General features: G+C 48.1%; 1 protein-coding gene across 1 annotated transcript in view; it reads right to left on the reverse strand.

The window, feature by feature from the left end:
• grin2aa (glutamate receptor, ionotropic, N-methyl D-aspartate 2A, a) overlaps positions 1–7,778 on the reverse strand; it is a gene marked incomplete at both ends in the record, with an annotated part of 75,280 nt that extends 67,502 nt beyond the window's left edge. The window contains one exon of the mRNA XM_080523468.1: positions 7,545–7,778. Within this exon, the coding sequence (XP_080379594.1) occupies positions 7,545–7,778 (234 nt within the window). The remainder of the gene's footprint in view (positions 1–7,544) is intronic.
• Between the last annotated feature and the right edge of the window lie 4,722 nt (positions 7,779–12,500).

The following is a 12,500-nucleotide window of genomic DNA, read 5'->3' on the forward strand; positions in this document are numbered from 1 at the left end:
ACCATTACCATAACATTACTCCACCATTACCATAACATTACTCCACCATTACCACAACATTACCACACCATTACCATAACATTACTCCACCATTACCACAACGTTACCACACCATTACCACAACATTACCACACCATTACCACACCATTACCACAACATTACCACAACATTACCATACCATTACCATACCATTACCACAACGTTACCACAACATTACTACACCATTACCACAACATTACCATAACATTACTACACCATTACCATACCATTACCACAACATTACTACACCATTACCACAACATTACCACAACGTTACCACACCATTACCACAACATTACCACAACATTACCATACCATTACCACAACATTACCACAACATTACCACACCATTACCACAACATTACCACACCATTACCACAACAGTACCACAACATTACCACAACATTACCACACCATTACCACAACATTACCACACCATTACCACAACATTACCACACCATTACCACAACATTACTACACCATTACCACAACATTACCACAATGTTACCACAACATTACCACAACCTTGCCATAATATTAGTACCATAACACATCAGTACCATAACACTCTACCAACATTACCACAACATGACCTAACCCACCAGTCCTACAGCTCTAACCATACAGTACAACACTATACTCAACAATATCGCACATTAGAGAAGCAGAGCTGGCAACGCAAGAACAACACTTACGCCAGGGGAGGCCTAGACGGGCGTCGTTGTAACGCTTTGGAACGGAATGGGGAACCGTATGAAACCCACACGCATACCTCCCCAGCCTCTCCTGCCTCCCCTGCCTCACACACACACCTCACCACCGTCACTACGGCCATACAACCCGACTCAGTAAAGAAGAGAGTCCTGTTTGAAACCAACCCTGATGGAGTGCACGGTGCAGAGGCGGCCATTTTGGATCACAGAGGCATCCTGCGGAACGTTCCACTCACTGCGGTTGACCACGTCAGAACTCTGTACTTTGGTCAGTGTTCTCTTCGTAGGAGTAGTTGTGTTTGTAAGGAGGATGTTTCGTAGAGGGTCGGGCTGCGTTGGGGGTATCAACCCGTCGCTCCATGTGTTGGGGGGCGTATACAGCATGAAGACAGTGATGGCAAGGTCGTTCTCTCACTTAAACAACCCACCAGCAAGCTAGCTAAGGATGGGGGGGGGGGGGGGGGGTGAGAGAGAGAGAGAGGGGGGGGGGGGTAAGAGAGAAAGAGAAAGAGCGAGGGGGGGAGAAAGAGAGAGAGGGGGGGGGTAAGAAAGAAAGAGCAAGGGGGGGGGAGAGGGGGGGGTGATAGAGAGAAAGAGAAAGAGAGAGGGGGGGGAGGAAGAGAGAAAGAGAAAAAGAGAGGGGGGGGAGAAAGAGAGGGGGGGTGAGAGAGAGAATGAAGACAGAGAGGGGGGTCGGAAGAGAGAAAGAGAAAGAGAGGGGGGGGTGAGAGAGAGAATGAAGACAGAGAGGAAGGGCGGGAGAGAAGAGAGGTGAGAAAAACCCAAGAGGAACATTTGAAACAGAGAGGGAGAGAGAGAGAGAGAGAGAGAGAGAGAGAGAGAGAGAGAGAGAGAGAGAGAGAGGGAAATGGAGAGAATGAAAAGAAATAGACTGCGGTTTGCACTGCACTGCACCATGCCCCCCTCTCTCACAAACATACACGTTCACTCACTCCATCTTGCCCTCCCTCTCTCTTTCCTTCATTCTCACTCTCTCTCACACACACAGACACACGCACACGCACACGCGCACACGCACACACACACATACATACACACACACACACACACACACACACACACACATACACACACACACACACACATACACACACACACCCACACACACACACACACACATACACACACACACACATCTACCGGATAAGGGAACTGGAAGATATATTGTTTCCATACCACCAATACAGTGGGACTGACTAAATCAATTATGGATAGATTTCAAAGGGAAGCGCACATGTTTATGAATTATAGACTCCTTCACTCCTCCACACACACACACACACACACACACACACACACACAAACACACACACACACACACACACACACACCTGTCTACCGGATTAGGAAACTGGAAAGTATTGTCTCAAACCACCAGTATAGTGGGACTGACTAAATAAATTATAGATAGATTTCCTAACGCATATGTTTATATTTATACAATATTTATACAATTTATACATATATAATATACATTCACTCTATAATACATACATACATACACATACATTCACACACACACACACACACACACACACATCCCCCAACACACACACACACACTCACACAAAGCCCAGCCAGTCCAGCCAGCCTAGCCTAGCTAAGGAGCAGGTATAGACAGTGAGATGGCGCTTCTAGCATTAGCTGCAACACGCTACACAGGGACTAATGAATCGTCCCCCAGTGAAAACCTCCCAGAGAGAAATACACAACCTGGGAGAGCCATCCCTTCATCCATCTCCCCTCCTCATCTCATGTGATAATTACTCCAGAGAGACAGGAGAGAGGCGTGGGGAGGGGTGGAGGAGAGATGCAGAAAGATTCAGGGGAAAAAAGAAAAGGAGAGATGGAGAGAGAGAGGGAGGGAGAGAGGGTGAGAGAGAGGGGAGACTCCTGAGGAGGAGTTTATCTTTAATTAATCGCAGTGAGAAAGGCCGTGTCAGGCTTGTAAACTTGAGTGATGGAGTGAGAGAGAGAGAGAGAGAGAGAGGGAGAGAGCAAGGGAGGGGGAGCGTGTGTGAGAGAGAGAGAGAGAGAGAGAGAGAGAGAGAGAGAGAGAGAGAGAGAGAGAGAGAGAGAGAGAGAGAGAGAGAGAGAGAGAGAGAGAGAGAGAGAGAGAGAGAGGGAGGGAGGGAGGGAGGCCAGTAGGTCGCTGTACAGAAGCAGTCAGTTAACGATAATATCACATTAAGCCCCAGTCAGGGGAAGGCTGGTGGAGGTAGAAATCGAGGGACGAGCTCATTGTAAATTCATGGAATGAAATTAGGAGCCGTATCTAACCCCCCGTCCTCCGATTTCTACCTCCACCAGCCTCCCCCGGGCCCAGTCTTGTCAGCAGAGTAGCAGCCGCCTGAGCTGAGCAGTAGAAAACACACATTCGTTGTTGTCGAAATCCCGATACGCCCTCCTCAGAGCTTTACACCCGCTATCACCGAAACACTCTCTGCTCTGCCTCCGTCTCTCTCCCTCTCCTTTCTCTCTCTCCCTCTCATCCCTTTGTTCTCCCATCCTAGAGAGAGAGAGTGAGAGTGAGAGAGAGAGAGAGAGAGAGAGAGAGAGAGAGAGAGAGAGAGAGAGAGAGAGAGAGAGGGAAGGATGAGCCGAGCGGCTCAACGGAGGAGGAGAGTTTCATTCAGCCTCGGTACCTCCCTCGCTTCTGGGGCTGAGAAGGAGGACGTCGTGCACTCCACTCCGGGGAAGGGCACTTGAGATAAGTGTGTACTCACACTCACAGACACCCGGCCGGAGCCAAGGCGACATGACAGGGAGAGACAGCGTTGGGATGAGGAGCTGTTGTCAAGGCCGACCCATCAGACCTCCTCCGCTCCGCTACAGCTACAGGGACATGACACTCTGTGTCCAAACACTCTCAGAGTCGCTCCACATCAAAGTGGGATCATAGTATACCATTTATACTATTCTATACTACACCATACCATACCATACCATACCATACCATACCATACCATACCATACCATACCATTCCATTCTATAACATACCATACCATACAATACCATACCATAGCCTACTATTCTATACTAGATAGTGTGTGTGTGTGTGTGTGTGTGTGTGTGTGTGTGTGTGTGTGCGTGTGTGTGTGTGTGTGTGTGTGTGTGTGTGTGTGTGTGTGTGTGCGTGCGTGTGTGTGTGCGTGTGTGTCAGGGTGAGTGATAGAAAACAATGAGAAGATAACATTGTCACAGACACCTGAGTGTCCTGACAGAGACACGGGGTGAGACAGAACAATATCCTAGACAGATGGCTATCTGCACATCTGTGTCTCTCTGCCCCCTGCAACTCTCCCCTCTCGCTGGTAGCTTTATCTCCTTCTCTCTATCCATCTCCTCCCTCTCCTCCCTCCATCCCTCGATAGCTCAGTATTGTATTTCTCTCTTCGCCCTGGTCTCACGCATCCATCACATTTCCACCCTCTGTGTTAACCTGTCTCATCCCTCCTTTTTCTCTCGTTCTCGCTTTCTCTCCCTAACGTGTCCGTCCCTGTACGCCTCAGTCCTCTCTCTCCCTCTCTGTTCTCCCTTCTCTGTTCTCCCTCTCTCCCCCTCCCTCTCTCCCAGAGGTGCTGGTGATGTCATGCCCTCACCCGCCTCCTCCCCTCCCACCACATAAATTCACAGACACACACACACACACAAACACCCACAAACACATACACGCACACACACTCGTACGCGGACACAGGCATACACACACACACGCACACAGACATGCACCTCACCCCAGGTCATAACACCTCTATGCATATGTGCTGTGACACATCACATCTCTCCCTCCCTCCCTCCCTCCCTCTCTCCCTCTCTCCCTCTCTCCCTCCCTCTATCCCTCCCTCCCTCCCTCTCTTCCTCCCTCCCTCCCTCCCTCCCTCCCTCCCTCCCTTCCTCCCTCCCTCCCTCCCTCCCCCCATGGCCAGGCTTGGTCAGTGCTGTGCTCCCCTCCAGTCTCCTGTTAAACGGACCAACTGGCAGCCCGTCTGAGACCCATAGGGAGACCATATGGACCCTGGCCCAGTCCCAGTGTCTGCTCCTCTATACTGTACACTACACACTACACACTACACACTACACTCTGTACACCCTGTACACTACATAATGTAGACTACACACTGTAGACTACACACTACACACTACACACTACACACTACACACTACACACTGTACACTACACACTGTACACTACACACTACACACACACATTGTACCCTGTCTTCCTGCTTGTTCTCCCTGTCCCTCCCTGTCTCTTTCAGTCAGCCTCTCTGCCTTTCAACCAGCCACCAGTCCCCCTATCCCTCCCTCTCTGTTCCCTGACCCCTGTCTCTCCAGCTCTCTCTCTCTCCCTCCCTGTCTCCCACCCTCCCTCCCTCCGTCTGCTCTCACTTCATGACAGTGTTCACAGTGCTATTCCCTGTCCACCCAAACATTCACACACCAACACTCTTTCTCTCTGTCTGTCTCTCTGTCTCTCACACACTCTCTCTCTTCCACACACACACACACACACACACACACACACAAACACATCTCCCTGCTGAATCTTGGCCATCTGACCACTGAATTCACACCCCCACTGACATCACACCCCCACTGACATCACAGCAGGCAGTGTTTCTCAGTGCATCCATTAGCACGTACAGCTAACACAGGGCTAACACGGCTAAACGCACACAGCATCATCGCACACCTATAGCCATGGCTAACAGAGAGCGAGCATATTGCTAAACGCACACAGCATCATCACACACCTCTAGCCACGGTTTGCATCATCAAATGGCTACCGCTACTATGGCTAGCACCAAGCCACAGCAAACTCCTGTATAGTCACAGCGAAACCATAGTCACAGAGAACACATTGTCACAGCGAACGTGGTAGTATTGCTAAACAAACACACTGCATCATCTAACGACTAGGCTACCACCTATAGCCACAACTAACAGAGAGCTAGCACATCCTCTCACACTCACACACACAGCACTCAGGGCTGGGCTAAACCAATTAGCATTGCTAAACCGTGGCTACATAGACAGACCCCTAGCATTGGGTTTCAAGTTTCAAGTTTATTGTTGTATCTCATTATACAAGTATGAGACAGAAAAATTCTTAGGCTTCAGTTCCTCAACATTGCAGCAACAAGAGAAAGAAAGCGGCAGTAGTTATACATTTTAAAATAAGGCAAATAAGGCAAGATACATAAAGTGGTAATAGTTAGCCTATAAGAGACAAATAAGACAAGAGACAAATTGAGCAATAGTGGTATTAAAAAACGTCTTTGAGCCTCGGAAAAGCGCTATATAAATGTGATGAATTATTATTATTATTATTATTTAAAAATAGAAAAAAATAGAAATAGCATGAGTATTGCACTCGGGAATGGTGTAGAAACCACACAGCATCATCTAACGGCTAGACTAGCACCTATAGCTGCAACTAACAGAGAGCTAGCACATCCACTCACACTCACACAGCACTCAGGGCTGGCCTAAACCAATAGCATTGCTAAACCGAGGCCACATAGACCGTTGGGAACGGTGCAGAAAAGCGTTTCCTCAGCCACTTTGGATAGAGTTTGCCGGAAAAACAATGAGGGTGACACGAGGTAAAGTCTAGACCTTCCTCTCCTCACCTCAACAGCCCACCTGACTAGTCAAAACAGGACTTTTAGCTCTCCATATTCACTTCCCCTTTGAAATCCCTCGTCTTCAAAAGACAAGTTTGACCCCCTCATTGTACGAAAGATGCGGGGGCCCGGGGATGGGGGAGGACTTAACGAGTAATCAGAAAGGTGTTGATTTAGCATTATCTGCATTAATGCGCGGCGGGAGAGAGTGCTGACTGCAAAGTGTTTAAATCCCAGACCTGCCAATAGATGACACTGGGGCCCTAGCAGCCCCTCTGTGAATACATTACCTCTCTGATCCTACCAGCCCCTCTGTGAATACATTAATACATCACCTCTCTGATCCCACATTGATCCACCTACTCAGTGACAAATCAGCCGGTGATGTGCCCTTTGAGGGCATGTGTGTGTGTGTGTGTGTGTGTGTGTGTGTGTGTGTGTGTGTGTGTGTGTGTGTGTGTGTGTGTGTGTCTGTGTGTGTGTGTGTGTGTGTGTGTGTGTGTGTGTGTGTTGTCTTTGCAGATAATTTGTCTAGGTCTAGAGGCTCTGTGAAGGGGTGGCTGATGTGATCATGTCTTTGAGGTAATTAACCTCAAATTAAAGTTTCAAGTTTCAAGTAACATTATACTAAGTAAGAGAGTAAAATTCTTAGGCTTCGGTTCCTAACATTGCAGCACAATATTAGTAGAATAAATAAATACAAGTAGTAAATAGCAAATAGTAAAATAAAATTAATAGTACAAGTAGAATGTCATGAGTATTGCACTCGGTGGCAGTGGGTGTGAGAGGTAATATTGAGTAAAGTGACTGTGAGCTTAAGGTTTAGGTAGTCTTGTTTGAGGATGTCAATTGTCTACAATAGGCTTGTTTACGAGCCTGATCGCCTGGGGGAAGTAGCTGTTGGTTAGCCTCTGAGTTTTGGCCCTGAGGCTCCGGAAGATGCTTTGTCTTTTGGATGGCATCGGTTTAAGCAGGCTGTGGTTGAGGTGGCTGGGATCTTTGATGATCCTCTGGGCTTTGCTGACACACTGTTGTATATAGCCTGGATGGAGGGAAGCTCAAAGCCACTGATGCATTCAGCTGTCCGCAGAATGCTGTCGGTTGTGCCAATGTAGAAGGATCTTGGACCCCATGCCAAACTTCTTCAGCCGCCTGAGCTGAAAGAGGCACTGCTGTGGCCTTTTTCATCTCCTGTTTGGTACGCTCGTCCCAGATGAGGTCGTCGGAGATGTGGACGCACAGAAACTTAAAACCGCTGACCCTCTCTACCGCGGACCCGCTGATGGTGATGGGGTCCTGTTCCCGACCTTTCTTCTTGAAGTCCACCAACTCGGCCTTGTCAGTGTTGAGAGAGCAGTTGTTCTCCTGTCTCATCGCCGTCGGTGATCAGCCCAATCACTGTTGTGTCGTCAGTGAATTTAATCACTTGGAGTTGGAGCCACGCGTGGCCACGCACTCGTGGGTGTACAGGGAGGAGAGGAGGGGACTCAGGACACAGCATCGGGGGGGGCTCCTGTGTTGAGGGTTAGAGGTCTTTGAGCCCATTCTCACCACCTGGCGTCGGTCCAACAGGATGTCCAGGATCCAGTCGCATAGGCCGGGGTTAAGGCCTAGGTCTCTGAGCATGGTGTCGAGCCTGCAATGGTGTTGAATGCTGAACTGTAGTCTACGAACAGCATCCTCACGTAGGAGTTCCTCTTGTCCAGGTGGGTGAGGGCAGAGGTGAGTGCGGGGGCAACAGCGTTGTCGGTGGATCTGTTTTGCCGAAAGGCATATTGGTGGGGGTCCAGGGTGGGGGGTAGCGTGCTGCAGATCTGGGCCTTGACATCGCATAGCATTTGGTTAGTTATTTAGGCATGATACCTTTCGAAATTCAAAAAAGAGGGTGCAACTCACACACTATAGACTTGTACACCAGCCCTTGTTTCCCTGCTTGTGAGACCACTTAGTTGTTTGTATCCAACACTCCTCCTTTTTCAATACCACATCTTTATACTCCCATGTCACTGTACTCTACTCCCTCTTTCCATTCCATTTCAACGAGTCTGAGTGCGTCTGCAAGCGTACAAGAATAGCGTTGGTATTTCTGGTGGCAGCGTGATCACAAGGTAGGTGGCAAGAGAGAACAGCTTGTCTGATGAAAGAGGAGGATGAAGGAGGAGAGAAAGATACACCTCTCTGAAATGTGTTGGTTCACATATCCCAGATGACAGACACGCATGGTCACCAACCAATGAGAGTCGAGTCACGGCACACGCATACACACGCATACACACGCACACACACGCATACACACGCACACACACGCACACACACGCATGCACACGCATACACACGCACACACTGACGCAGAGACACACACATACTGACGCAGAGACAAACACACACACACACACACACACACACTGACGCAGAGACACACATACGTACTGACGCAGAGACACACATACACACTGACGCAGAGACACACACACGCACTGACGCAGAGACACACACACACACACACACACCCCCACACACACTGACGCAGAGACACACACACAAACTGATGCAGAGACACACATACACACTGATGCAGAGACACACACACACAAACTGATGCAGAGACACACATACACACTGATGCAGAGACACACATACACACTGATGCAGAGACACACACACACACTGATGCAGAGACACACATACGCACTGATGCAGAGACACACATACACTGACGCAGACACACAAACAAACTGAAGAAGCATACAGAAGCACCCAGGCACACACATGCGCAAACACACACACACACACACACACACACACACACACACACACTGACGCAGAGACACACATACACACTGACGCAGAGACACACACACGCACTGACACAGAGACACACACACACACTGATGCAGAGACACACACACACACTGATACAGAGACACACACACACACACACTGATGCAGAGACACACACAGACACTGACGCAGAGACACACACACACACTGATGCAGAGACACACACACACACTGATGCAGAGACACACACGCACTGATGCAGAGACACACAAACAAACTGAAGAAGCATACAGACCATCGTTTCTCAACGGGGGCGGTACCGCCCCCCAGGGGGCGTTCAGACAACATTGGGGGGCGCTGGAACAGATATTTTTAAAAGGGGGGCGTTGAGGTGTTCTTGGGGGGCGTTCGCGCATTAAGTATTTTTCTCATGAAAAACAGCTGTCAGCAGTGTTATTACGGGTACGTTCGTAAATGCACAAACGGTCATTTCGCTTGGACAAACCGTCTTTTCAGTCAGAGCACCCATCTCTGAGCGCTCCCAGAGCGCAGTGTTCTGAACTTTGGAACTGTGTTAAACGCAATAAAAAATATATAAATATGGTGACGTAAGCCTGTCGTGCCAAATACTCCCTCCCCGCGTATACACACTACCCTCTGCGCTTATGCGTTCGCTTCCTTTCAATATAGCTTATTTCATTTAGTTAAAATGAGTGCTAATACCATAACACCATACCAGAACATCACAGCAGGAACAACCTATCTCAAAAAAGCGATCGTATTGTAATAAACCAGTCCGGAAAGTTCTCTGTCGCTTACCAATAATCTAATCTGGAGAAATCAGCTACGAATGTCCCTTCCCCTCGCAGGTTCATTACAGTATATTACATAAATGTATTACTGTTAAGTGTTGTTGTGGATGTTATCCCTAGTGCCATTCTGAGGTTAGCATTGCGATGTGTTCGTCTTTACGTTTACAAACTAAAATATACGATCGCTTTTTAGTGATATGTTGCTCCTCATGTGATGCCCTGGAAACAAACACATAAGCACTCCGAACAGCTGTCAACGTCTTTTGTTGCTATAGGAAACCACTACTCTGTCTGCTTGCGATTGATCAGCTGTCAGCAGTGTTATTACAGGTACATTCGTAAATGCACGAACGGTCAGTTCGCTCGGGCAAACCGTCTTTTCAGTCAGAGCACCCATCTCTGAGCGCTCCCAGAGCGCAGTGCTCTGAACTTTGGAACTGTGTTAACAAAGTCTACTAAAATTTTTATTAATATTAGCATCATAAAACAGTCTGTTTGTATTCTCTGATGTTGTCTGAGTTTGTTTAACACTCATAAACAGCATTTTTATTCACATTCACATGGCTTTTCTGCTCTCTGGTAAACTAATGATAATGATATTCCAACTGCCCAGTTAAATCAAATCCATTATTTGGCATTCAGTGACATGCTTTTTAAATGATATAACACAGAATATTAGTCAACATTAATATTCAGGGAAGAAAAAAAGCTATTATTTTTTTATGGGGGGCGGTAAGAGACCTGGATAATGGACAGGGGGGCGCTGGCCCAAAAAAGGTTGAGAACCACTGATACAGACGCACCCAGGCACACACATGCGCAAACACACACACACACACACACACACACTCACACACACTGACACAGACACACAAACAAAGTGAAGCAGCACTTTGAGGCACCTTTTAATTAATGACTTCCTGTCAGTTCAATCTTCTTCAACACCTCCCAATCGTTCTGATGAATTATATCAGATGAATTATATATCTATGGCCTGGTGGGAAGTTAAAGTGTGTGTGTTTGTGTGTGTGTGTGTGTGTGTGTGTGTGTGTGTTTGCGCATGTGTGTGCCTGGGTGCGTCTGTATGCTTCTTCAGTTTGTTTGTGTGTCTCTGCGCGTGTGTGTGTGTGTGTGTGTGTGTGTAAACCTGCACATGCGTGTGTGCATCCGTGCTCGCATGCGTGTGTGTGTGTGCGCACATATGTGTGTGCGTGCGTGTGTGTGCGTGCGTGTGTGTGTGTGTGTGTGTGTGTGTGTGTGTAGTGGATGAATTATAAATACATGGGTTTTTTGTTGCCTCAAGCCTGCCTGATGGGAAGGGTAACTGAAAACCCTGAAAGATGAAGTTGTTGTTTTCAGGGGAAAACATGAAATGAAAGGCAGAGCGAAGGTCCACTGTGGCCCAGCTGGAAGAGCACAGCGCTAACGTTGTAGGTTCAGTTCCCACCGGGACCATATATGCAAAACATATGGACGCACTCAAGTTGCTTTGGTTAACGTCGCCAGCCTAACGGCGTATATAGACATGTTACAAGGTTGATGTCCATATAAAAGACAGTAGATATGTTACGGTACATGTGGGAAGACGGTACATGTGGGGAAAAATAGGGTTAGGGTTAGGTGCTAGGGTGCTAGGGTTAAGGTTAGGGTTAGGGGTAGGGGTAGGGGTAGGGTTAGGGGTAGGGGTAGGGTTAGGGTTAGGGTTAGGATTAGGGTTACGGTTAGACATGCCAGCATGTCGACGTAGCACCCTAACCCTAACCCTATTTTTCCCACATGTACCGTGTTCCCACATGTACCGTAACAGATATACTGTATGTACAAGGGCGACTACATCAGGGGAGGCTGGTGGAGGTGGAAATCGGAGGTTGTTCGTTCATCTTGGTTGGTCATGATAATCCTGCCCCCAGCCCCTGATGGAAGCGGCTCTTGGTTCTAGACGTGCCACTCTAGAACTAGTTTTCCTGGATGAGAGGAATTCTTTTGTGGTTGAAACGCGAAGAACTGGTTCGAGATTAGAAACTGGCTTCCCGAACCGGCCTTCAAACTGCCTTGGTGGAAAAGGGGGTATGACTGCCAAAGAATTTCCGGGGGACTACCTATAGTGCCAAGTGTTTTATGTGGTATTTACCTAGCAAACAATGCTTTGATCGGCTACTAAATGAGGCATCATCATTTATGCATTTTGGGGAAAAAATTCAACCTTGGCACTCTAGAATGTTGACAATTTGGGCGACTTTATTCACCCTCGGCACTGAACGAGAAGAACGCTAGAAATGAACGAAAGAAAAAAAGGAGATGTTTGTGTTTTGGAACCGTCAACCCCCAGCATTGAAAAGTAGTCATGTGCCATGCTGGGGTCTACCTACGGCAGCGTGAGTCAGAGGGGGGCGGGGGGCGCTGTGTCAGCTGGCTGATGACTAACACACACACACACACACACACTAACAAACACACACACAATCACACACACACACAATAACAAACACACACACGGTCACAG

The sequence above is a fragment of the Nansenia antarctica genome (genome assembly GCF_963989245.1).
Source record: "Nansenia antarctica genome assembly, chromosome: 2".
NCBI lineage: Eukaryota > Metazoa > Chordata > Actinopteri > Argentiniformes > Microstomatidae > Nansenia > Nansenia antarctica.